Consider the following 27,112-nt stretch of genomic DNA (forward strand, 5'->3'; position numbering starts at 1 on the left):
GCGCCGCTGGAAGGGATGAAGGCAAAGTGGGAGGAAGAGTTGGGAGAGAGTATGGACGAGGGATTCTGGTGTGAGGTGCTCCGGAGGGTGAACGCCTCCACCTCATGTGTGAGGTTGGGGCTGATACAGCTGAAGGTGGTGTATAGAGCGCACCTTACAAGGCCGAAGATGAGTCGGCTCTTGAGGGGGTAGAAGATGTGTATGAATATTGCGGGGGGTCCCGCAAACCACGTTCATATGTTTTGGTCCTGTCCAAAGCTAGAGGATTACTGGGATACTGAGATGCAGGCTACTCGACTAAACAGGATTGAGGTTCATAAGGAGGAGATGTTAGCAATTCTGGAAAGTGTGAAAATAGATAAGTCCCCTGGGCTGGATGGGATTTATCCTAGGATTCTCTGGGAAGTTAGGGAGGAGACTGCAGAGTCTTTGGCTTTGATCTTTATGTCGTCATTATCTACAGGAATAGTGCCAGAAGACTGGAGGATAGCAAATGTTGTCCCCTTGTTCAAGAAGGTGAGTAGAGACAACCCCGGTAACTATTGACCAGTGAGCCTTACTTCTGTTGTGGGCAAAGTCTTGGAAAGGATTATAAGAGATAGAATTTATAATCATCTAGAAAGGAATAATTTGATTAGGGATAGTCAACACGGTTTTGTGAAGGGTAGGTCGTGCCTCACAAACCTTATTGAGTTCTTTGAGAAGATGACCAAACAGGTGGACGAGGGTAAAGCAGTTGATGTGGTGTATATGGATTTCAGTAAAGCGTTTGATAAGGTTCCCCACGGTAGGCTATTGCAGAAAATACGGAGGCATGGGTTGAGGGCGATTTAGCGGTTTGGATCAGAAATTGGCTAGCTGTAAGAAGACAAAGGGTGGTGGTTGATGGAAATTGTTCAGCCTGGAGTTCAGTTACTAGTGGTGTACCACAAGAATCTGTTTTGGGGCCACTGCTGTTTGTCATTTTTATAAATGACCTGGAGTGGGGCGTAGAAGGATGGGTGAGTAAATTTGTGGATGACACTAAAGTTGGTGGAGTTGTGGACAGTACGGAAGGATGTTACAGGTTACAGAGGGACATAGATAAGCTGCAGAGCTGGGCGGAGAAGTGGCAAATGGAATTTAATGCAGAAAAGTATGAGGTGATTAATTTTGGAAGGAGTAACAGGAATACAGAGTACTGGACTAATGGTAAGATTCTTGGTAGTGTGGATGAGCAGCGAGATCTCGGTGTCCATGTACATAGATCCCTAAAAGTTGCCACCCAGGTTGATAGGGTTGTTAAGAAGGCGTACGGTGTGTTAGCTTTTATTGGTAGAGGGATTGAGTTTCGGAGCCATGAGGTCATGTTGCAACTGCATAAAACTCTGGTGCGGCCGCATTTGGAGTATTTCGTGCAGTTCTGGTCGCCGCATTATAGGAAGGATGTGGAAGCATTGGAAAACATGCAGAGGATATTTACCAGGATGTTGCCTGGTATGGAGGGAAGATCTTATGAGGAAAGGCTGAGGGACTTGAGACTGTTTTCGTTAGAGAGAAGAAGATTAGGAGGTGACTTAATAGAGGTATACAAGGTGATCAGAGGATTAGATAGGGTGGACAGTGAAAGCCGTTTTCCTCGGATGGTGATTTCTAGCACGAGGAGACATAGCTTTAAATTGAGGGGAGATAGATATAGGACAGATGTCAGAGATAGGTTCTTTACTCAGAGAGTAGTAAGGGCGTGGAATGCCCTGCCTGCAACAATAGTGGACTCACCAACCTTAAGGGCATTTAAATGGTCATTGGATAAACATATGGATGATAATGGAATAGTCTGGATGGGCTTTAGATTGGTTTCACAGGTCGGCGCAACATCGAGGCCAAAGGGCCTATACTGCGCTGTAATGTTCTATATTCTTTGTTCTATCAGGAGGTTTTTAGGGTAATCTCTAAAGTGGTGCACATGAAACTGGACCCGGGCCCTCGGGAGGCCATATTCGGGGTGTGTTGGACCAGCCGGGGTTGGAAACGGGCGCGGAGGCAGATGTTGTAGCCTTCGCCTCGTTGATCGCCCGAAGGCGGATTCTGTTAGGGTGGAGATCAATCTCTCAACCCTGTGTCCTGGAGTGGCGGGGGGACCTGCTGGAATTCTTGACGCTTGAAAAGGTCAAATTTGAACTGAGGGGAAGGATGGAGGGGTTCAACAATTCATGGGCGTTATTCCTAATGCACTTTCGAGAATTGGATTACATCGAACACTGGGAGGGTTGGGGAGAGGGGGCTGTATGTGTTAATGGTGACTATGGGTGATTCCTGATTCCTTTTTGTCATTTGTTTATGTTAACATGCGGGCTAATGTTTGGGGTTTGGTGGGAGGATGGGATCATTGTTATTGATATGGGGATTAACATTACATTCGTTACTGATTATTGTTTATTGTCGGGTGTAAATTTGGCAGAAAATGTGAAAAAGGAGGAGAATAAAAATATTTTTTTTTTAAAATGGGTCCCCGGAAAATAAGTTTGAAAAACACTGGTTTAATTCACCGTGTTCTCTATTTTTGTATTCCTAATACTGCCTACATCACTGTGTTCTCTATTGCTGTATTCTCCATCACCATTTCTATCACCATTTTCTCTATCATTGAATTCTTGATCACACTTACTATCCCCATCTTCTCTATCTGTGTATTCTCCTTCACTGATTCCATGTCCAAGTTCCCTATTGTTATAATCTCCATCACTATTTCTATGTCCATGTTCTCTATCATTGTATTCGCCATCACTGTTTTGATCTCTGGGTTCTCTATTGTTATGTTCTCCACCATTCTTTTTATCACCGTATTCTCTGTTGCTTTATTAACCTTCACTGTTTCTATCATCTATTGTATTCGCCACACTTTATCTATCACCATGTTTTTTTCTATTCTCCATCACTGTTCCTATCACCATGTTTTCTATCATTGTATTCTCTTTCACTGTTTCCATGTCCGTGTTTTCTATTGTTGTAATCTTCACCACTGTTTCCATGTCCAAGTTCTCTATCATTGTATTCTCCATCACTGTCCATCGTAGTATTCTTTTTGTTGTCTTCTGTTTCTATCACTGTTTCTATCTCCTTTTCCTCTACTGTTTTATTCTGCATCACTGATTCTATCACATATTCTCTATGGTTGTGTTCTCCTGTGCTGTTTTTATCACCATATTCCCTTTGTTGTCTTCTCCATCACAGTTTCTATGACCGTGTTCTCAATTATTGTATTCTTGGGCAGCATGGTAGCATAGTGGTTAGCACTATGGCTTCACAGCTCCAGGATCCTATGTTCGATTCCCGGCCTGGATCACTGTCCGTGTGGAGACTGCACGTGCTCCCTGTGTCTGCCTGAGTTTCCCCCGGGTGCTCCGGTTTCCTCCCACAAGTCCCGAAAGATGTGCTGTTGCATGAATTGGACATTCTGAATTCTCCCACTGTGTACCCGAGCAGGCACCAGAATGTGGCGACTTGGGGCTTTTCACAGTAACTTCATTGCAGTGTTAATAAAAGCTTACTTGTGACAATAAGGATTATTATTATTATCCTTCACTGTTTTTATCTCAGTGTTCTCTACTGTTATATAGTCCATCACTCGTTTTATGGCCGTGTTCACTGTTGTTTTAATCATCATATACTCAAGTGGTAGAGGCAAAGGTGATCTGATGGGAGATAATAAGTAGAGTGTACCACAGATTAAAAAGGAATCCAGGAGTGTCGAAGAGACATGAAAAGTTTCAAATGTTTTCACTGTAATAAACTAGGCCATGTAAAGTCACAGTGTTGGTGGTGGAAGAAAAGCACTGGGAAGGCTGATATGGTAAAACAGGAGAAGACAGTGGGGTTTGTTAAAGTGTTAAAGGAAAGCCCAAGTGAAGCGAAGGAGGTGCAAAAGATTGTATGGCCTTGATTGATAAGGAGGTGCCAGATGTCTTTAAAGAATTTACTTATGTGGGTAAAGTTTACTCATGTGTCTCAGAAGGAGCAAGTAAAGCAGTCACAATTTTAAGAGATACGGGAGCTAGTCAATCTTTGATGGTAAGAGATGAGGAGTTATGTAGTTTGGGAGGAATATTGCCAGAAAAGGTGGTAATATGTGGAATTCAGGGTGAGAAGAGTAGTGTTACATTATATAAGGTAAGGTTGGGAAGTCCAGTGAAGAGTGGTGAAGTGGTAGTAGCAGTAATAGAGAAACTATCTTGTCCAGAAATACAGTTTATCTTGGGTAATGATATAGCTGGATCGCAGGTGGGGGTGCTGCCTACTGTGGTTGATAAGCCAGTGGAAAATCAGATAACTGAAGTGTTGAAGGACAAGTATCCTGGGATTGTTTTCAGATTGTGTAGTAACAAGTTCTCAAAGTCACAGGTTAAGACACGAGGAGAAATCAAAGAGTGAAGATGAAGTTGAAGTGCAATTATCAGAAATGATTTTTGATCAGATGGTTGAAAAAGAACAAGAACAGGTGGAAGATGAGGTGGATATTTTTAGTTCAGAAAAATTGGCTGAGTTACAACAGAAAGATGTAGAAATAAACTGGATGTATCAGAAAGCATACACAGAAGAGGAATCTGAGTGTATACCAGAGTGTTATTACCGTAAAAGTGATGTCTTGATGAGAAAATGGAGACCTTTACATATGCAGGCGGATGAAAAGTGGGCAGAAGTTCATCAAGTAGTATTGCCGATAAGGTATAGAAAATTGCACATGAGGTACCAGTGGGAGGTCATTTGGGAGTAAGGAAAACTCAAGCTAAAATGCAAAAACATTTTTATTGGCCTGGACTACATAAAGATGTAGTTAAATTTTGTCGATCATGTCGCACATGTCAAGTGATAGGGAAACCTTAAGCAGTGATAAAATCAGCATCCTTAATACCCACTCCAGCATTTGAGGAACCTTTCACAAGGATCCTAATTGATTGCGTAGGACCACTTCCTAAAACAAAAAGTGGGAATCAATATCTTTTGACGATAATGGATGTATCTACTAGGTTTCCAGAGGCCATTCCAGTATGTAATATAACAAAGAGATTGAAAATATGCTTTAAAATGGCATAATTGAATTGGGTTGGAGCCAATGGAGCTCACCTATCGTGATGGTACCAAAACCGGATGGTACCCAATGGTTGTGTGTGGACTATAGAAAGGTTAATGCAGTTACAAGAACGGACACTTATCCTATCCCACGTTAGGAGGATTGTATTGAGAATGTGGGACAATCAGCTTGTATTTCCAAATTGGATTTACTCGAAGGTTACTGGCAGGTACCTTTATCTGAAAGGGTGAAGGAGATTTCAGCTTTTGTGACTCCAGATGGTATATTCCAATTCAAAATTATGCCATTGGCATGAAAAATGCCCCAGCCACATTTAAACAGTTAACTAAAAAAGTGGTTTCAGGATTACCCAATTGTGCGGTATACATTGGCAGCACGGTAGCATTGTGGATAGCACAATTGCTTCACAGCTCCAGGGTCCCAGGTTCAATTCCGGCTTGGGACACTGTCTGTGCAAAGTCTGCACATCCTCCCCGTGTGTGCGTGGGTTTCCTCTGGGTGCTCCGGTTTCCTCCCACAGTCCAAAGATGTGCAGGTTAGGTGGATTGGCCATGATAAATTGCCCTTAGTGTCCAAAATTGCCCTTAGTGTTGGGTGGGGTTACTGGGTTATGGGGATACGGTGGAGGTGTTGACCTTGGGTAGGGTGCTCTTTCCAAGAGCCGGTGCAGACTCGATGGGCTGAATGGCCTCCTTCTGCACTGTAAATTCTATGACATTGACGATCTGATAACTTTCAGCCAGACATGGACAGGACATCTAAAGCATTTGATGGAGTTATTCGATCGACTTCAGGAGGCGGGTTTGGTGATAAACCTAGCCAAAAGTGAATTTGGAAAAGCCGAAGTCACTTTCCTTGGCCATACAATTGGACAGGGTCGAATGGTCCCACGGGATGTGAAAACAAAAGTTATTGGGAAGTTTCCAATTCCCTCAACGCGAAGGGAAACAATGCGATTTCTTGGCATGAGTAGACTTGATCAAACATTTGTGCAAAATTTTGTAGCTTGACTGCTCCACTGATGGACTTGCTGAAAAAACGTCGAAAATTTCAGTGGACAGCGGACTTTCAACAGGCATTTGACTGCCTTAAAGCTGTGATAACCAATGCTCCTGTGTTGGAGAATTACAAGGGACTCTGTGATCAGATTGAACTAAAGTATCTGACTTTAAAGAGAAATACCAATGCGTAGAGAAATGGATGGATCGTGCAGAGACCTTCTTGTTCAAAGAGACTCATTCGAGGAGGATTCCAATAGGAGGAAGAAGAACTAAAATGGACCATGTTATTAAGCCTGTTTGCGTGTGCTGTTTTTTTTAAACTAAAAAGTATATTTATTGTCTGCATTTCGTAAAGGAAAGTGAAAAGGTGAAAAATGGAACCATCTTGAAGTCGATGGTTTTTTTTTTCTTGGGGGGAGGTGCCATGGGAATGTCACTTTAAGAAATGTTTGTCTGCTCAAGTGGCTGCAGTGATGTCAGAGTGTGGGTGGAGCTGAGCTCTGGCTCTGCTTTTTAGTTTCGCTTTGAGGAAAAGCTTGGGTGTGTCTGTGTTTATTGGTTTCGTTTTAGTGTTGGAGCTGCAGCCAGTCAAAGAAGGTGTAATTTCGATCTCTCTGCCATCTAAAGACTGTCTGGAGATCATTTGGTAAATTCAGAGTGATAACTGCTCTCAGTAGAGAATTTAAACCTGATATGCTTCTGTAAAAAGGATTTTTGTCTTATGGATGTTAAAAGGAAAGATTAAAGATTACTTAGAGTACTGTATTCTTTTGGTGAGGGGGTGTATTTGAATTGACGGGTGCTAAGATGTTTACTGTATGTTTTAAAAAGGTTAATTGAGTTCATAGAATAAACATTGTTTTGCTTTAAAAATTACTTTTAAATTTCCGCTGCACCACAGCTATAGAGTGTGTCGTGTGCTCCCCATACCACAATCTGGTAAAAGTCGTGGGTCAGGTGATCTCCATGATATACTTTGGAGTTCTCTAAACTCTGGCTCATAACATCACCGTGTTCTCTATTGTATTCTCCATCACTTTCTCTATCACTGTGTCCTCTATGATTTTATTCTCCATCATTCTTTCTATCACTGTGTTTTCTATTGTGGTATTCTCCATAACACTTTCTGATCATTGTGATCTCTATTGTTGTATTCTCCATCATTGTTTCTCCCACTGTGTTCTCTATCATTGTATTCTCGACCACTATTTCTTTAACCATGTTCTCTCTTGTTTTATTTCCCTTCACTGTTTATATCACTGTGACCTCTATGTTTATGTTCTCCTGCACTGTTTCTCTCACCGTGTTCTCTTCGCTGCCTTCTCCATCACTGTTTCTGTCACTGTGCTTTCAACTGTTGTATGCTCCATCCCTCTTTTTATCATCATGTCCTTTATTGGTGTATACTTCATCTTTGTTTCTATCACTGTGCTCTCTATTATTGTTTTCTCTATCACTGTTTCTTTCACTGTGTTCTCTATTGCCATATTCGCAATTGCCCTTCTTATCACCGTGTCCTCTCTTGTTGAATTGTCCATCACGTTTCATATCTCCAGGGTCTCTATCATTGTGCTGTCCATCACAGTTTCTCTCACCATGTTCTCTATTGATGTATTCTCCAACACTCTTTTTATCACCGTCTTCACTGTCATATTGTATCACTGTGTACTCTATCACTGTAATTTCCACCACTGTTTCTATCATCATGTTCTCAGTCATTGTATTTTCCACCCCCGTTTCTATCAAAATGTCCTCTATTGTTCTATTCTCAATCATTTTTTCTATCACCGTTTTCTCTTCATTTTATACTCCTTCACTTGTTCTATCACTGTTATATTTTCCATCACTCTTTCTATCACTGTGTTCTCTATTGTTGTATTCTCCATCACTTTTTGTATCATCGTGTCCTGTATTGTTGTATTCTCCATCACTGTTTGTATCACCCGTGTTCTGTTATGTTATGTTGTATTCTCCGTCACTGTATCTATCACCATGTCCTCTATTATTGCTATCTACATCACTGTTTCTATCACCGTGTTCTCTCCTGTTGTATTATCCATCACTGTTTGTTATTTATCTCACAGAAGGAGGCCACCCAGCCCATCGTGTCCGCGCCAGCTCCCAAAAGATCTACCCAGCTAGTCCCATTACCCAGCCCTATATCCGTAGTCCTCGAAATTAATCCCTCTCAAATATGTATCCAGTTCTCTTTTAAATCTCCTATGGAATTTGCCTCACCATTCCCCCCAGGCAGAGCATTCCAAATCCTAAATACTTTCTGAGTAAAGGATGTTTCTCCTCATCTCACTCCTAGCACTCTTGCTGACCACCTTGATATTGTGACCCACTAGTCATTGACATACCAACTAGTAGAAACAGAATATCCTTCTGTACCCTGTCAAAATTGTTCATAATTTTGAACACCTCAATAAGGTCACCTCTTAATCTTCTCTGCTCCAAGGAGAACAAGCCCAATTTCTCCAATCTTTGCTTGTATCTAAAATTTCTGGTATCATTCTAGTAAATCTCCTCTGCACTCTCTCCTGGGCTTTAACATACTTCTTTAAATGAGGTGCCCAGAACTGAACACAATACTCTAAATGTGGTCTGACCAATGATTTGTAGAGGTGCAGCATCACTTCCTTGCTTTTATACTCTATGTCTCTATTTATAAACCCAAGGATCCATTATGCCTTCTCAACAATGTTTGAATTTGCGTGGCCACCTTTAGAGAATTATGCACAGAAGGGAGTCGTGGCAAAAATTCAAATGAATCCGCAGGCCATGCCCCATTTTTTTTCATGCTCGACCGGTTCCTTATGTGATTGTTGGCAAGGTAGAGGCCGAACTCCAGTGATTGGACTGCCTCGGGATAATTCAGCGTGTTCGTTTCACAACTGGGCGATGCCGGTGGTTCTGGTCATGAAACCATCAATACGGCTTCACCTTTAGACTGATACCCACTAACTCGAATTGAAGATCTCTACGTCACAGTGGTGATTCTACATCACCAAGTTAAATATGAACAATGCTTATTTACTGCTTAAAATGCACAAGGCCTTGAGAAAATATGTTACTATCAATACTCGTAAAGGATTATATGAGTACACCCTGCTTCCATTCGGCATCTCTTCAGCAAACGGCATGTTTCAACGCATCATGAAGAGGACATCACGTGGCCTCCTGTGCATTGCCATTTACCTTGATGATTTGTTGATCATGGGGGCCATGGAGGCTGAGCACCTGCAAAACCTTGACGCAGTATTGCAGAGATTTTCATAGTATGGTATCTGCCTGCGTGAGGCAAAGTGCGTTTTCAGTCCTAAAGAGGTGTATTTGGCCTACCGGTTTGACCGGAATGGCCTGCACCCAATAACCGACAAAGCACAGGCGATTATGATGGTCCGTGTGCCACATGACACTATGGAGCTTCGCTCCTTCTTCGGCCTGATCAATTATTATGGCCAATTTATTCAGAATTTAGCGAGAATCCAGACACCCCTTCACGTTACCCTACAGAAACGCCGGCCACAGGTTTGGGGCAATAAACAGGAGGCTGCTTTCCATTCGGTGAAGTGGTCATTGGTTTTGTCAAATGTACTGACTCATTTGAACGCATCTAAGTCCCGATAACTGACGTGTGATGCATCACCGTATGGCATCGGTGCCATCCTCTACCATCTCATGGTGACGGCCACGACCGTCCAATAGCTTTTACCGCCAGGACGTTGACAGCAGTGGAGTGTAACTATGCGCACATGGAGAAAGAGGATCAGATGGTCATGTTCAGAGTCAAACAATTCATCAGTACACTTACAGCTGCACTTATTTCATGATTACTGATCCTAAACCACTGCTTGGCTTGTGTAGAGATCTACCATGTGGTTCAAGTGAAGTCTCACAACACTAACACCCAGTAGAAATTTGAGTTAAACTTCTCGGATGCAAATAAGAATCTTTTATTGCCTCTACTTGATTACAATTGAGAGAAACTTAAATCTATTCTCAATAAAGTCCTGCCAGCAAAGGACTTAAAGAGAAGTAATTTATAAAACAATTTAACTTTCAAAATAATACAGAAATGGGTTTCTTGCTTACGGCAAAACAGCTTGCACGAGCTTCAAGAGTTAGAGTGGAAAAGTGAAAATATGAAAATAAGGATAGCAAGTAGTTAGATCAAAGTATAGAGTGATCCTGGATAGAAAATGGCTGTGCGGACCCTCATGTTTATGGAAAATGTTATCAGTCTGAAGCCACCTGTCTACACCTCTATGTCATCCAAATTGGTTTGGGGGAGTTTCAAATACATTTGATTCAATGGTTAACTGTCAATTCTCAATGTGCAACATAAGTTTTAAATGTTTCATGTTTGAATAATTGTGTATGCTATGGAATGTGATTTTGTGATGTAATCAAGACCGGTTTTTACTAGTTTTCTGCCATAATCCATATTCTGAACAATGGTGTCCTCAAATGGCTATGGTGCTTATTTCAACCTTGAACTTGATTACTGGTACAGCTCATTTCTTAATATGAAACTAACTTTGAAATCTGTTCATTAGAACAATAGTCCGTTCATATTGTCAGTAGAAATGTTGTTTTTATCTTCAATTAGTTTGTGGATGTGTCAGGCTTTGAACCTCTTGTTTAAGTTATGTGTTCTGTCATGACCTAAGGTTATGAATACTGAAATTCATATTTTAAAAAGGGTATTAAAGACTGGGCTTTAATATTTACATTAAAATGGACTTTTACCTATCAGAAAATAGTTGATTTCCTTCAGCTTGTTTCGTGAAGACAAGGCAGTGCTGTCGATCGCATCAGCCTGGATCCAGCTGGGGGCTCTGCTTTTAGCTGCATACTAGTATTCTTTGGAACACCGCGCGGGCACGTTGATTGTGAATGCGGTCGCTTTGAGTCGTCTTCCCCAGCTTGTGGTTTCAGTGGAAGCACCCATGGCTGACAAAATTGTTGCGGTCCTGAATTTCATGGACATGCTGCCCGTGACGGCTGCCTGTATCTGTGAGTGGACACAGCACGATCCGGTGCTGGCTAAGGTGCAACATTTGGTTTTGTCCGGTGGGCCACGATGGCTGCTTCCAGGGCTGGTTTAGCACAGGGCTAAAGAGCTGGCTTTTAAAACAGGCCAGCAGCACGGTTCAATTCCCGTACCAGCCTCCCCGAACAGGCGCCGGAATGTGGCGACTAGGGGCTTTTCACAGTAACTTCATTTGAAGCCTACTTGTGACAATAAGCGATTTTCATTTCATTCAGTTAAAGGTTTTTTCTACCAAAATGCCAGGGCTGACCGCCGAGGATGGTGTCCTCCTGTAGGACATGAGAGTCGTTGTCTCTGCAAAAGGGCAAGCATTGGTTCTGAAAGACATTCACTGGGCACATCAGGGCATCTCCAAGATTAAAATGCTGGCTAGGAGATATGTCTGGTTGCCGGGAATCAACGCGGACCTTGCGCTTGTAGCCCAGCACTGCCCTGTTTGTCAAGACTATTAAAGGGTTCCGGCAGCGACACCTCTGCACCTGTGGGAGAGGCTCGAACGTCCCTGGGCTCACGTTGACATGGATTTTGCAGGTCCATTTTTAAGATCCATGTTTCTCATCCTGGTGGACGCACACTCAAAGTAGCTGAAGGTTCACAAAATGGCATCCATCACTTCCCGCACAACGAGGAAACGATTGCGCACCTCTTTTACGGTCCACGGTTTGCCGGAAGTGCTCATTTACTAGTGATGTGTTTTCTGCCGTTGGGAAGGTGAACAACATTCGCCACATTCGCACTGCCCCTTATCACCCAGTGTCGAATGGCCTAGCGGCACTCGTTCTCTATCGCTGTATTATCCATCACTGTTTCTATCACCGGGCTCTCTACCATTGTATTCTCCATCACTATTTATATCACCGTGTTCTTGATTGTTTTATTCTCAATCATTGATTTTATCACCATGCTCACTATAATTGTAATCACCATCACAGTTTCTTTCACTGTGTTCTCTCCTTTGTATTCTCTATCCCTAATACAATCACAGTGTTAACTATAGTTGTATTCCCCTTCACCATGGGCGGGATTCTCCCATCTGAAGGCAGAGTGTTGACACCGTCATAAAAACTGGAGAGTTTAATGACAGCGTCATCGGACCACTATGTGTAGCGATCCTCTGCCCTACAGGAGGCCAACACGGCACTGGAGCAACCCACGCCGCTCCAGCTGCCAATACCGGTGTCAAATGGGGCTGGTTTAGCACAGGGCTAAATCGCTGGCTTTGAAAGCAGACCAAGTCAGGCCAGCAGCATGGTTCAATTCCCGTACCAGCCTCCCCGAACAGGCACCGGAATGTGGCGACTAGGGGCTTTTCACAGTAACTTCACTTGAAGCCGACTTGTGACAATAAGCGATTTTCATTTTCATTTCATTTCATTTTCATTTCATTTCATTATAAATGGGTGCCGCCGGTCTGTGCATGCGCGGTAACTTCCTTCTCCACGCCAGCCCCGACGCAACATGGCCTAGGGCAACAGGGGCCGGCATGGAGCAAAAGACGCCCCCACCACGAGAGGCTGGCCTGCCGATCGGTAGGCTCCGATCGCGGGCCAGGCCATGGTGGAGGACCCCCCCCCCAGAGTTGGACCCCCCTCCTCCCCCAACAGGCCACACCAGACAGGATGGATGCCGAGGTCCCACCGGGTAAGACCAGATGTGAACGGCGCCGGCGGGACTCGTTTTTTTGGGGAGGCCACTCGGCCCATCCCGGGCGGTGAATTGCCGGGGAGGCCGCATAGAGCGAATTGCGCCCAGCGATTCTCCGACCTGGCGTGGGCTGAGAGACTCCTGCCCCTTTTCTATCACCATGCTCACCATCGTTGTATTCTCCATCACTGTTTCTTTCACCGTGTTCTCTATCGTTGTATTCTCCATCACTGTTTCTTTCACCGTGTTCTCTATCGTTGTATTCTCCATCACTGTTTCTTTCACCGTGTTCTCTATTGTTGTATTCTCCATCACTGTTTCTAGCACCGTGTTCTCTCCGTTGTATTTTCCATCCCAATTCTATCATCGTGTTCACTAGAGTTGTATTCTTCATCACTATTACTGCAGCAGCCAAGGGCATTCAGCCTCTGATCTTCAGGTACGCGTTCTCCAAGGCAGCCTTCGGGACGCGTGACAACGCAGAATTGCCGAGCAGAAACTCATAACCAAGTTCCGCACACATGAGTGCGGCCTCAACCGGGATCTTGGATTCATGTCGCTTTACATTCACTCCCCACCATCTGGCCTGGGCTTGCAAAATCCTACCAACTGTCCTGACTTGAGACAATTCACACCTCGTTAACCAGTGATTATCCCTCTCTCCAGTCACTCAGTCTGGACCTGTAAAGACTTAATTACCTGCAAAGACTAGCATTCTAAGTATCGTCTTGCATCATTGACTTTGTCTATATATGTGTTTTTGGAACCCACCTCTTCATTCACCTGAGGAAGGAGCTGCACTCCGAAAGCTAGTGATTCAAAACAAACCTGTTGGATTTAACCTGGTGTTGCAAGACTTCTTATTGTATTCTCCATTACTGTTTATTTCAGCTGAACTCTTCTGTTGTATTCTGTATCACTATTCCTATCAATGTGTTCTCTTTCATTCTATTCACCATCACCATTTCTATCACCGTGATCACTTCATTGTACTCCATTACTGTTTACATCACTTTGTTCTCCATCATAGCATTTTCCAACAGTATTTCTATCACTGTGCTCTCTATTGTATTCTCCATCACTGATTCTTTGGCCGTGTTCTCAATTATTAGGAGGGCTGTTGTCGGCTGCAAAGAGACATAGATAGGATGCAGAGCTGGGCTGAGAAGTGGCAGATGGCATTTAACCCTGAAAAGTGTGAGGTTGTCCATTTTGGAAGGACAAATATGAATGCGGAATACAGGGTTAACGGTAGAGTTCTTGGCAATGTGGAGGAGCAGAGAGATCTTGGGGTCTATGTTCATACATCTTTGAAAGTTGCCACTCAAGTGGATAGAGCTGTGAAGAAGGCCTATGGTGTGCTCGCGTTCATTAACAGAGGGATTGAATTTAAGAGCCGTGAGGTGATGATGCAGCTGTACAAAACTTTGGTAAGGCCACATTTGGAGTACAGTGTACAGTTCTGGTCGCCTCATTTTAGGAAGGATGTGGAAGCTTTGGAAAAGGTGCAAAGAAGATTTACCAGGATGTTACCTGGAATGGAGAGTAGGTCTTACGAGGAAAGGTTGAGGGTGCTAGGCCCTTTCTCATTAGAACGGAGAAGGATGAGGGGCGGCTTGATAGAGGTTTATAAGATGATCAGGGGAATAGATAGAGTAGACAGTCAGAGACTTTTTCCCCGGGTGGAACAAACCATTACAAGGGGACATAAATTTAAGGTGAAAGGTGGAAGATATAGGAGGGATATCAGAGGTAGGTTCTTTACACAGAGAGTAGTGGGGGCATGGAATGCACTGCCTGTGGAAGTAGTTGAGTCGGAAACATTAGGGACCTTCAAGCAGCTATTGGATAGGTACATGGATTACGGAAAAATTATATAGTGTAGATTTATTTGTTCTTAAGGGCAGCACGGTAGCATTGTGGATAGCACAATTGCTTCACAGCTCCAGGGTCCCAGGTTCGATTCCGGCTTGGGTCACTGTCTGTGCGGAGTCTGCATGTCCTCCCCGTGTCTGCGTGGGTTTCCTCCGGGTGCTCCGGTTTCCTCCCACAGTCCAAAGATGTGCAGGGTAGGTGGATTGGCCATGATAAATTGCCCTTAGTGTCCAAAATTGCCCTTGGTGTTGGGTGGAGGTGTTGAGTTTGGGTAGGATGCTCTTTCCAAGAGCCGGTGCAGACTCAGGGGGCTGAATGGCCTCCTTCTGCACTGTAAATTCAATGATAATCTATGATTAATCTAGGACAAAGGTTCGGCACAACATCGTGGGCTGAAGGGCCTGTTCTGTGCTGTATTTTCTATTTTCTATTGTATTATCCATCACTTTCTCTCATTGTGTTCACTTTTGTTGTATTCTCCATCACTGTTTACATCACCTTGTTCTCTGTCATTCCATTCTCCAGCAGTATTTCTATCACCGCTTTTTTATTGTTGTATTCTCCTTCACTGTTTCTTTCATGTGATCTCTTTCCTTGTATTCTTAATCATTGTTTCTACTATCATGTTCTCTATCGGCGTATTTTCCATCACTGTTTCTATCAGCATGTTCTCTATTGTATTCTCCATCACTATTTCCTCCATCATAGTTTTCATCGCAGTGTTCTCTATTGTTGTATCCTCCATCACTGTTTCTGTCACCGAGTTCTCTATTGGTGTATTCTTTATCACTGTTTCTAACACCATTTTCTTTCTTGTGTTCTCCATCATTGTTTCGATCACTGTGTTCTCTATTCTCTAGTCCAAAGATGTGCAGATTAGGTGGATTCGCCATGCTAAATTGCCCTTGGTGTCCAAAATTGCCCTTAGTGTTGGGTGGGGCTACTGGGTTATGGGGATCGGGTGGAGGTGTGGACCTTGGGTAGGGTGCTCTTTCCAAGAGCTGGTGCAGACTCGATGGGCCGAATGGCCTCCTTCTGCACTGTAAATTCTATGAAATTCTATTCGATGAAATATTGTTGTATTCCTTTCCAACACTGACACACAGTTGGAGCCATGTGCACCATCTACAAGATGCACTGCAGTAACTCACCAAGGTTCCTTAGACAGCACCTTCCAAACCCACCACCTCTACCATCAAGAAGGACAAGAGCAGTAATTATCTGGGAACCCCACCCCCTGGAGGTTCCCTTCCTAGTCACTGAGATCCATGACCTGGAAATATATTGCCAGTCCTTCAATGTAGCTGGGTCAAAATCCTGGAACTCCCTACTTAACAGCACGGTGGGTGTACCTATATTTCAGGGACTGCATCGTTTCAAGTAGAGAGCTGACCACCACCTTCTGAAGGGCAACTAAACATGGGCAACAAATGCTGGACTAACCAGCAATGCCCACATCAGATGAATGGGATAAAAAAGCTATTTCTATCAGCGCGCCCTCTATCGTTATATTCTCCAACCATGTTTCTACCACCGTGTTCTCTATCATTGTATTCTCCATCACTGTTTCGATCACCGTGTTCTCTATCAGTTTATTCACCATCACTGTTTCTTTGATTGTGTTCTCTTGTACTCTCCATCACTGTTTCTATCACTGTGTTCACTATCGTTGTCTTCTCCATCACAGGTCCTATCACCGTTTTCTCTATCATTGTGTTCTCCATCACTGTTTCTGTCTTCCTGCTCTCTCTTGGTGTGTTCTCCATCACTGTTTCGATCACCTTGTTCTCTATTGGTTTTGTTTTGACACCCTCTGCTCATGCGCAGTCAATTACAGCCCTACTTGACCCAGAGTCACGACACAAGTGAATAACCCAATAATCCTTCGAAAAATACCTGTCTTCCGGTTGCGGCTATGCGGAGCTAAGTCGCACGTTCGGCAGCACCCGCTAGAAACGGACTTTTCGGCTCTTTTTAGGGCCCCCAACGGCACTTCTTCGATGATTCCCAGTGTGGGAAGGGGACAGCAGTATTCCCCCGGCACTGTATGGATTGGACCAGGAGTGGAGCGGTGAAAATAGTGGAATTGGAGCAGAGAAAGGTGCGAGTGAGGAAGACCAAGATGGCGGCGGGTGGAGAGCAGGCAGCGTGGGCGCAGTGGTCACAGGAGCAGCAGGAGTTTCTCCAGCGCTGCTTCACGGAGCTGAAGGCAGAGCTGCTGGAGCCGATGAAGGCGTCAATTGACAAGCTGCTTGAGACTCAGACGGCCCAAGGGGCGGCGATCCGGGAGGTCCGGCAAAAGGTCTCGGAGAATGAGGACGAGATCTTGGGCCTGGCGGTGAAGGTGGAGGCGCACGAGGTGCTCCATAAGAAATGGCAGGCGAAGTTCGAGGACTTGGAGAACCAGTCGAGAAGAAAGAATCTGCGGATTCTGGGTCTCCCGGAGGGGCTGGAAGGATTGGATGTCGGAACCTACGTGGTCACCATGTTGAACACGCTAATGGGCGCGGGAGCCTTCCAGGGGCCCCTGGAGCTGGAGGGGGCCCATCGAGTGCTGGCGAGGAGGCCCAAGCCCAGCGAGCCGCCGCGGGCGGTGCTGGTGCGGTTCCACCATTTCGTGGACAGAGAATGTGTCCTAAGGTGGGCCAAGAAAGAGCGGAGCAGCAGGTGGGAGAATGCAGATGTCCGGATTTATCAGGACTGGAGCGCGGAGGTGGCTAAGAAGAGGGCCGGGTACAATCGGGCTAAGGCGGTGCAGCATCGGAGAGGGGTGAAGTTCGGCATGTTGCAGCTGGCGCGACTGTGGGTCACCTACAGGGACCATCACCATTACTTCAAGATGCCGGAGGAGGCATGGACCTTTATTCAGGCCGAAAAGCTGAACTTGGATTGAGGGCTGGGGACAAGGGGATGCTGAGGGGGGATGGTTGGGACTGTTGTGTTGTGTTTTGAGGGGATTGTGCGGTTGGTTGGGCAATATTTCTTCTCTGTCTGTCGGGTGGGTTCATAGGGGGGACAGGTAAAAGCCTGTGGGCGTCGGTGGCTGGAAATGGAAATGGGGCCCTGCGGGGGGGAGGCCCGAGCCGGGGGAATTGGGACTGTGCCTGGAAAGGGAGCTGCGCCAGAGAAGGCGGGGCCGGGGCTGGAAAGCGCGGGCTTTCTCTCGCACTGAGAGTGGAAGGGGGTGGGGTCGAGGGGGAGGGGATAGCCCGTTGATGGACAGGAGGGGGAGGGAAGACTCCCACACTGGGGGGGTCGATGGAGCGGCGGGACTGGCCGGGGTCAGCAGGAGTAAGCTGACTCACGGGAGTGCAATGGGGGGGGGGGCAATGATGCTAGGGGGAGACCTAGCTGGGGGGGTGGGGGGAGTGTGTGGGGGGGGAGGGGGGGGGACCGGGTTGCTGCTGGAATGGCCAAGGGGGAGCTGGAGTCTGTAGAGGAGGTCGGGGGTCTGCCGCTGGGGGGAACGGGAAGTGCGGGGGGCGTGGGCACGTGGCTGGCATAGAAAGGGTTGTGGCTAATCGGCGGGGCGGGGGTGGGGGGGGGTGGGTAGCCCCCTGATCCGGCTGATAACCTGTAATGTAAGATGCCTGAATGGGCCGGTCAAACGGACCCGTGTGTTCGCGCACCTGAAAGGGCTGAAGGCAGATGTGGTCATGCTCCAGGAAACGCATCTGCGGGTGACAGATCAGGTAAGGCTGAGAAAGGGGCGGGTAGGGCAGGTGTTCCATTCGGGGTTGGATGCAAAAAATCGTGGGGTGGCGATTTTGGTGGGGAAGCGGGTGTCGCTTGAGGCGTTGAGCATCGTGGCAGACAATGGAGGTAGGTATGTGATGGTGAGCGGTAAGCTGCAGGGGGTGCGGGTGGTCTTGGTAAATGTATATGCCCCGAATTGGGAAGATGCGGGGTTCATGCGGCGCATGTTGGGCCGGATCCCGGACTTGGAGACAGGGGGCGTGATAATGGGGGGGGACTTCAACACGGTGCTGGATCCGGCATTGGATCGCTCTAGGTCTAGGACGGGCAGGAGGACGGTGGCAGCCAGGGTGCTGAGGGGGTTTATGGGCCAGATGGGAGGAGTGGATCCGTGGATGTTTGCGAGGCCGGGGGCCAGGGAATTCTCATTCTTCTCCCATGTTCATAAGGCCTACTCTCGGATTGACTTTTTTGTAATGAGCAGGGTGCTGATTCCGAGGGTGGAGGACACGGAGTATTCGGCGATAGCCATCTCTGACCATTGCTCCGCATTGGATGGACCGCGAGCTGGGGGAGGAGAGGGACCAGTGCCCACTGTGGCGCTTGGAGGTGGGGTTGTTGGCGGACGAGAGGAGAACGGGTGGGTCCAGGGGTGTATAGAAAGGTACCTGGAGGCCAATGATAATGGGGAGGTGCAGGTAGGGGTTGTCTGGGAGGCGCTGAAGGCGGTGATCAGGGGTGAGTTGATCTCCATTAGGGTCCACAGAGAGGGGAAGGAGAGGAGAGAGAGGGAGAGGCTAGTGGGGGAGATGTTAAGGGTGGATAGGAGGTATTCAGAGGCCCCCGAGGAGGGACTACTCAAGGAGCGACGAAGCCTCCAGGCTGAGTTCGACCTGTTGACCACCAGGAAGGCGGAGGTGCAGTAGAGGAGCGGTGAACGAGTACGGAGAGAAGGCTAGCCGGATGCTGGCACACCAGCTTTGGAAGCGGGAGGCAGCGAGGGAGATCGGGGGAGTTAGGGATGGAGGGGGGAGCACGGTGCGAAGTGCGGTGGGTATTAATGGGGTCTTCAGGGACTTTTACGAGGGACTGTATCGGGCTGAGCCCCCATCGGAGGAGGGGGGGATGGGTCGCTTTCTGGACCGGCTGAGGTTCCTGAGGGTAGAGGAGGGGCAGGTGGCAGGGCTGGGGGCACCGGTTGGGTTGGACGAACTGGTCGAGGGACTGGGGAATATGCAGGTGGGGAAGGCACCGGGGCCAGATGGGTTCCCGGTGGAATTCTATAGGAAGTACGTGGACCTGTTGGGCCCGCTGCTGGTAAGGACTTTCAACGAGGCGAGGGAGGGGAGGGTCCTGCCCCCGACGATGTCTAGGGCACTGATTTCTCTCATTCTGAAGCAGGACAAGGACCCTGTACAGTGCGGATCGTATTGGCCGATTTCACTCCTTAATGTGGATGTGAAACTGCTAGCAAAGGTATTGGCCATGAGGATTGAGGACTGTGTTCCGGGGGTCATACACGAGGATCAGACGTGTTTTGTGAAAGGGATGCAGTTGAATATCAACGTACGTAGGCTCCTGAATGTAATTATGATGCCAGCGGTGGTGGGGGAGGCGGAGATAGTGGCGGCTATGGACGCGGAGAAGGCCTTTGATAGGGTGGAGTGGGGGTACCTGTGGGAGGTGTTGAGGAGGTTTGGGTTCAGGAAGGGGTTCATCAGCTGGGTGAGGTTGCTGTACGAGGCCCCGGTGGCGAGTGTGGCCACGAACAGGAGGAGGTCGGAATATTTCCGGCTATACCGAGAGACGAGGCAGGGGTGTCCCCTGTCCCCCCTGCTCTTTGCGCTGGTGATTGAGCCCCTGGCCATGGCTTTGAGGGAGTCGAGGAACTGGAGGGGGTTGGTGCGGGGGGGGGGGGGGGAGGAACACCGGGTATCGTTGTATGCGGACGATCTGCTATTGTATGTGGCGGACCCGGTGGGGGGAATGCCGGAGGCGATGCGGATCCTTAGGGAGTTTGGGGATTTCTCCGGGTATAAGCTCAACATGGGGAAGAGCGAGTTGTTCGTGGTGCACACAGCAGACCAGGAGAGGGGGATTGGTGAGCTTCCGCTAAAAAGGGCAGAAAGAAGTTTTAGATACCTGGGGGTTCAGGTGGCTAGGAGCTGGGGGGCCCTGCATAAGCTCAATTTAACAAGGCTGGTGGAGCAAATGGAGGAGTTCAAAAGGTGGGATATGCTGCCGCTCTCCCTGGCGGGTAGGGTGCAGTCGGTTAAAATGACTGTGGTCCCGAGGTTTTTGTTTGTGTTTCAGTGCCTCCCCGTCCTGATCCCTAAGGCCTTCTTTAAGCGGGTTAACAGCAGTATTATGGGGTTCATATGGGTGAAGAAGACCCCGAGGGTGAGAAGGGTGTTCTTGGAGCGGAGCAGGGACAGGGGGGGGGGTTAGCGTTGCCAAACTTATGTGGGTACTATTGGGCTGCCAACGTGGCGATGATACGTAAGTGGGTAATGGAGGCGGAGGGGACGGCGTGGAAGAGGCTGGAGATGGCGTCCTGTGTGGGCACGAGCCTGGGGGCGCTGGTGATGGCACGCTGCCGCTTCCTCCGACGAGGTACACCACAAGCCCGGTGGTAGCGGCGACCCTCAAAATCTGGGGGCAATGGAGACGCCACAGGGGGGAGATGGGAGCTTCGGTGTGGTCCCCGATACGGGAAAACCATCTGTTTGTCCCGGGGAAAATGGATGGGGGATTCCTGAGTTGGCACAGGGCAAGTATTAGGAGGATGGGGGACCTGTTCATAGATGGGAAGTTTGCGTGCCTTGGGGAGCTGGAGGAGAAATTCGGGCTCTCCCCTGAAAATGCTTTCAGATATATGCAGGTAAGGGTGTTCGTTAGGCGACAGGTGGTGGAGTTTCCGCTGCTGCCGGTGCGCAGGGTCCAGGACAGGGTGCTTTCGGGGGGGTCGGTTAGAGAGGGTAGGATCTCGGCAACTTATCAGGTGATGCAGGAGGAGGAGGCCTCGGCAGAGGAGTTAAAAGGTAAGTGAGAGGAGGAGCTGGGGGAGGAGATCGACGAGGGTATGTGGGTGGATGCCCTGGGAAGGGTAAACTCTTCCTCCTCTTGCGCGAGGCTCAGCCTGATACAATTTCAGGTGCTGCACAGGGCGCACATGACCGAGGCAAGGCTGAGCCGGTTTTCTGGGAGTGAGGACAGATGTGCGAGGTGTTCGGGGAGCCCAGCAAACCACACCCACATGTTCTGGGCATGTCCAGCATTGGAGGAGTTCTGGAGGGGCGTAGCGAGGACCGTGTCAAGGGTAGTGAATTCCAGGGTTAGGCCAAGCTGGGGGCTCGCAATATTTGGGGTGTCGGACGAGCCGGGAGTGCAGGAGGCGAAAGAGGCCGGTATTCTGGCCTTTGCGTCCCTGGTAGCCCGGCGAAGGATTCTGCTTCAGTGGAAGGATGCAAAACCCCCAAGCGTGGAATCCTGGATTAACGACATGGCAGGGTTTATTAGACTGGAGAAGGTGAAATTTGCCTTAAGGGGATCTGTGCAAGGGTTCTTCAGGCGGTGGCAGCCGTTCCTAGACTTCCTGGCGGAGAGTTAGGAGATGGTCAGCAGCAACCCGGGGGGGGGGGGGTGCGGGGCAAGTTTGTGTCTAGTAGGGGATGCACTATTGTTTACTGTTTAACATTTATTTGTTTATTTATGCACTTTGGTCCTTGTTGTTTTCTTATTTGTGTAAAGGGGGGTTCCATTTTTCTGTTGTGATAATCTGTGAAAAATTTTGAATAAAAATTATTTTTAAAAAAAGAAAAATATTGAAGTCTTTGGTCTTTGGCTGCTGCATAGTTACAGTCACTAGATTTGTAAGTTTATACATAATTACTGTTTATTTATAACAAGAACAATACTAAAATGTGCAGCAAATACAACTGGTTATCTATTATCTAATTCATAATTTCACACTTTAAATTTCCCACCCACCCTCTGCGCGCACACACACAAGACAGCCAAACACTGAGGGGAGGGGTGAAAATTATATGTAAAAGAAAAAAGTATCTTTGTTGTAGATGTTTGTTTCTAGCACCTTTCTCCACTTCAAATTTTGCTTTCAGTTTCACTTGTTTACTGTAGATTCATTCCGGCCTCTGTAGTTTCAGAAATAGAGGGCGGGATTCTCCCATCTGAAGGCAGAGTGTTGACGCCGTCGTAAATACTGGAGAGTTTAACGACGGCGTCATCGGATGCTTTGTGTAGCAATCCTCTGCCCAACAGAAGGCCAGCCTGGCCCTGGAGTGACCCATGCTGCTCCAGCTGCCGATACCAGCGTCAAGTGGGCGGCGCGGGTCTGCGTATGCGCAACGCGACCGGCGCGAATGCGCGCATGCGCGGTAGCCTCCTTCTCCGCGCCGGCCCCGAAATAACATGACGTAGGGCGACAGGGGCCAGCGCGGGGCAAAAGGGCCCCCACCACAAGAGGCCAGCCTGCCGATCGGTAGGCCCTGATTGCAAGCCCCCGGGGTCGGACCCCACCCCCCCAACCAGGCCGTCCCAGACAGGACCGATGCCGAGGTCCCGCCAGGTAAGACCAGATGTGAACGGCGCCGGCGGGACTAGGGCTTTTTTGGGCAGCCATTCGGCCCATCCCGGGAGCGGAGAATCGTTGGGGGGGGGTCACGTAGCGTGGCCCCGACCGGTGCTGCGCCGACCACGCCGACACCAATGCCATCGATTCTCCGGTGACTGGAGAATCGGCGTTGTGGCGTCGTCACGCGAATCACGCCATGCCTGGTGATTCTCCGACCCGGCGTGGGCTGAGAGAATTCCGCCCAAAGTCTTTCTGGAGAGAGAGAGAGAGAGAGCAGTCTTTGCTTTATTTGAAGTCTGTAATGGTTATTCCTGTAGATCCATTCATTCAGATTCTCTGCAGCTTCAAGAATATAGCACTAACAACCTTTCTGGAGAGAGAGTAAGCAGATCCTTGTCTTTGTGTGTCTGGGACGCAACTGCTCCCTGAGATCTCTGGGAACCATTTCACTGGGAGAGGATCCAATCACCACATGTTACCACACAGAGCATGGCCTTTTGGCCAATTCATTAGCCACAAGCCAAGCAATCAAATCAAGCCCCCATCCCCTTGCCATTCCTTCCCTGTTGCCATAAAGTCTGAGATCTACTGTTCAAACTAGCAGTGTTCTCTCCCATAATTTATGAATTCCTCCTGCCTCTCTCTCCTTGACATAGAGATACTATAAATTAATTATCCATGATCAAAAATGATAATGGCAAAAGAAAATAAAGGGGATATAAAGGAATAAACAGGAAGAAACCTTAAAATCTATTCTCCACCACTGTTTATAACTGGTGCTAACTACTGTTATATTCTCCATCACTATTTCTATCACTGTGTTTTCTATAATTGTTCTCTCCATTACTGTTTCTTTCACCATGTTCTCTATTATTGTATTCTCGATCACACTTTTTATCACTGTGTTCTCTATTGTTGTATTCTCCATCACTCTTTCTATCACCGTAATCTTTATTGTTTTATTCTCCATTGCCATTTCTATCACTTTTTTATATGGTAGTAGTTTCCATCACTGTTTTTTTCACCGTGTTGTCTTTTGTTGTATTGTCCATCACTGTTTCTATCACCGTGTTCCCTATTGTTCTTTCCACGACACACGGCGGTCAATTCCAGCCCCACTTGACCCAGAGTAACAACATAAGTGAATTAACCAATAATTCTTGGAAAAATATCCAAAATCCTTGGCCATTGGCTGTCCCATAGTTACAGTCACCAGGTTTGTAAGTTTAAACACAATTGTAATTTATTTAAAATAATAATAATGAAATATGCAGCAAATACAACTGGTTAACTATTATCTAATTCCTAATTCCCCACTTTAAATCCTGCCCACACACACAAGACAGATAAACATAGAGAGGAGGGAGCGGTGAAAACTATATGTAAAAGGAAAAAGCATTTTTGTTTCAGATGGTTGGTTCTTGCACCTTTCTCTTCTTCAAACGTTGCTTTCCGGCCAGGTTTTCATGTAGATTAATTTTGGTTTCTGTAGTTTCAGAAATACAGCACTCGCAGACAAGGACCTTCTTACTGTTGCGAATCCCACTGTCAGGCCGCCTGCTGAAATTAGCGAGATCCAGTGGCCCCTCCCACCCCGCAAAGCAATTCCACCCACCACGGGATTTGTTGGATCACCACCCCGACTGTACAAGGGTAACCTGACCCCACCCACTGACCTTTCACCAGAGACCCCCATAATGAAGCCACCCACCAAATACCTCCATAACACCCCCCCCCCCCCCCACCAGAGACCCCCCATAACAGAGACCCCTGCCTAAATGCCGGGGAGAAGTCCACACATTGAAAAAATCGCTACTTATAACTCACCTGTACCCTACACATGTTGCCTCAGGCAGAGAAAGCAGCAGCTGTAAATTCCTAGAAAACAAAAACCACATCTCCAAGGTTTAACCCCCTCAGATATTTAATCTGCAAGACTTTCATTTACATCAATGGGAAATTCCTTATACAAGGCTGTGATTGACAACTTGCATTGCATACAGCGAACTGTCTGGATTGTTAATTTTCATTTCCCTTCACACTTGAATGCATCTTAAGTACACTGCTGTGTAACTAACCACAATTTTTATAAACATCTAGCTATGATTTACAGCTCTTGACCACATAAAAAGCAGTTAAGTGCTTTCTTCAGAGAAACAGAGAAAGTGAGAGCACTTTGCTGCTTTTGATGTGCTTTTTAGCTTCCAAGCAGCTGTTATGGGGAGGCCTCTAGGGGGGTCTCTGGTAGGGGGCCTCTGTTATTGGGGTCTCTGGTGAGGCATCTGGCATGGGGGTCTGATGGGGTGAGCAGGATTTGCATTGTCGGGGTGAGGGTGTCCCTCCGGTCATCTTTTGAGGTCATCCACCTTGAAGACTTATCCACTTGATCCATCACGTGCTCCAGCATGTCAGAGTCATACTGGGAAATACCGGCACCAATCTACATCCACGGGAATCCTGGTTCAGAGGGCAGAGGAATCATGGGGGCATGGAAAATCCGGTGCCCATCCCATTAGTATGATAAAAATGGGTCAATCTGACCTATTTGCATCCTGCTGACGCGGGCTGCAAACCTCGATCCTGTCGCCAGTGGGGTCCTGAGAAATCCCGTTTTGTCTCTGATCCTCAATTCTCCGCTGCATTGGGATCTCTCCTACCGGCAGCGGGCTACAGAGAACCCTCCCCCATATTGCAGAATTTCTGTGATAACCTCCCTTGTGGTGAAGTTTCGAGTTTCTCGTCGATAATGAGCGTCAATCTGCTGTTTGTTCCACCAGAGGCTGTAATTCCCCGGGCAAAGTTTTCCTCTCCCTGAACACGGGCCCCTGACTCAAGGGGACCGAGGTCAGTTTTGTGCTCACTGTGTTTTCCCAGGCCACTCAGCAGAGACCATTCAATGTGGTTCAATCCATTTGGCGCAGTTCCACTCCATCGTACTGCGCTATTCTCAGGGGAATATGGCACTCTCTTTCCGTCTTTTTGCTGTTTTCTTTTTAATAATGAAGCCAAATGTTAATTACTTCAACTGGCCAGTAGTTTATGCTCCTACAAACTAGTTGTATCTCTAGCCTTCATCAAATTAACAGGAAATCATTCAAAGTTACTAAATGAATTGAATTGTGATTGTAGTGATTGTAATCTCTTCCTGTGTATTTCTGAACAGTATAAGAAATTGTTTAGTGATGGCCACTCCAAGTTGGACCTCCATCAACGTTTCATCGCAGGGTCTCTCGCTGGAGTTACAGCTCAGAGTATTGTCTATCCAATGGAGGTAAGAACTGACAGATCCTGCATGATTTGACTGAATTCTAAAAATGAACTGGGTACTCTAAAATTCTTTTTTTAATGGTTTGACTGAATTCACAAACTAAAACTAGAACCATTTAACCATAGAAAAGTTGCAGCACAGAAGGAGGCTATTCAGCCCATCCTGTCCATACCATGCCGAGGACACCCAGGTGCCCTTTCTAATCCCATCTTCCTGCACCCAATCCATAGCCCTGTGTCTTACAGCAATTAAGGTGCAGATCTAGATACTTTTTAAAAGATGTTTTTGAAAACTCACCACTATCCTTAGAAGTTCCCCTATACCAAAAAGGACCGACATTCTAAATGGTGATCAGGGATTCTCACTCCCTGACTCCGATGCAGGCTTCAGTGGGTGCTATTCAGGTCAAACTATGTTTTCAAGTTATCCCCCGGTGTAACCCATACCTTCACCGAAGATTTCATCTATTTACCACTTAGTAGCATCGATCCTGGGTCCCACATTGCTAAGTAAGTAAAGTAGACTTTGGAATAACCACTATTTCAGGTTAAATTAAGTTATTTTCTTATTATATTTTTTATTTTAAAAGCTGCAATTACTGTCTTTACAGGAAGGTAAAAAGATCTTGCTTCTGGATCCTTCTGGTCGGTTGAAGGGACCTTCAGGCCCACCTTGACAATCAATCTTCTTTGTAAAATCTGGTCTTCTTTAGATGTATTTGCTGGTTAGCTCGGTTGCTGTGTCCTATCTTTCCCATGTACCGAGCTGTGAGAGCTGGCTCTGCTGGTTGTCTCTGAGCTGACTCTGCCTACTCTTAGTATCTTTGATCTAAACATTCTAATCCAACTAAGTACTCATTTTGACACAACTTCACCTCATAGATCTGGGGCAAAATTCTCCCGAA

At 46.9% G+C, this 27,112-nt stretch overlaps 1 protein-coding gene across 1 annotated transcript in view; it reads left to right on the plus strand.

The window, feature by feature from the left end:
* The window catches only part of LOC140387051 (mitochondrial adenyl nucleotide antiporter SLC25A24-A-like), a 150,116-nt gene that overhangs the window by 79,873 nt on the left and 43,131 nt on the right, over nt 1-27,112 (plus strand). The window contains exon 5 of the mRNA XM_072470062.1: nt 26,104-26,211. Within this exon, the coding sequence (XP_072326163.1) occupies nt 26,104-26,211 (108 nt within the window). The remainder of the gene's footprint in view (nt 1-26,103; nt 26,212-27,112) is intronic.

This window comes from Scyliorhinus torazame, chromosome 12, assembly GCF_047496885.1.
Source record: "Scyliorhinus torazame isolate Kashiwa2021f chromosome 12, sScyTor2.1, whole genome shotgun sequence".
Lineage (NCBI taxonomy): Eukaryota > Metazoa > Chordata > Chondrichthyes > Carcharhiniformes > Scyliorhinidae > Scyliorhinus > Scyliorhinus torazame.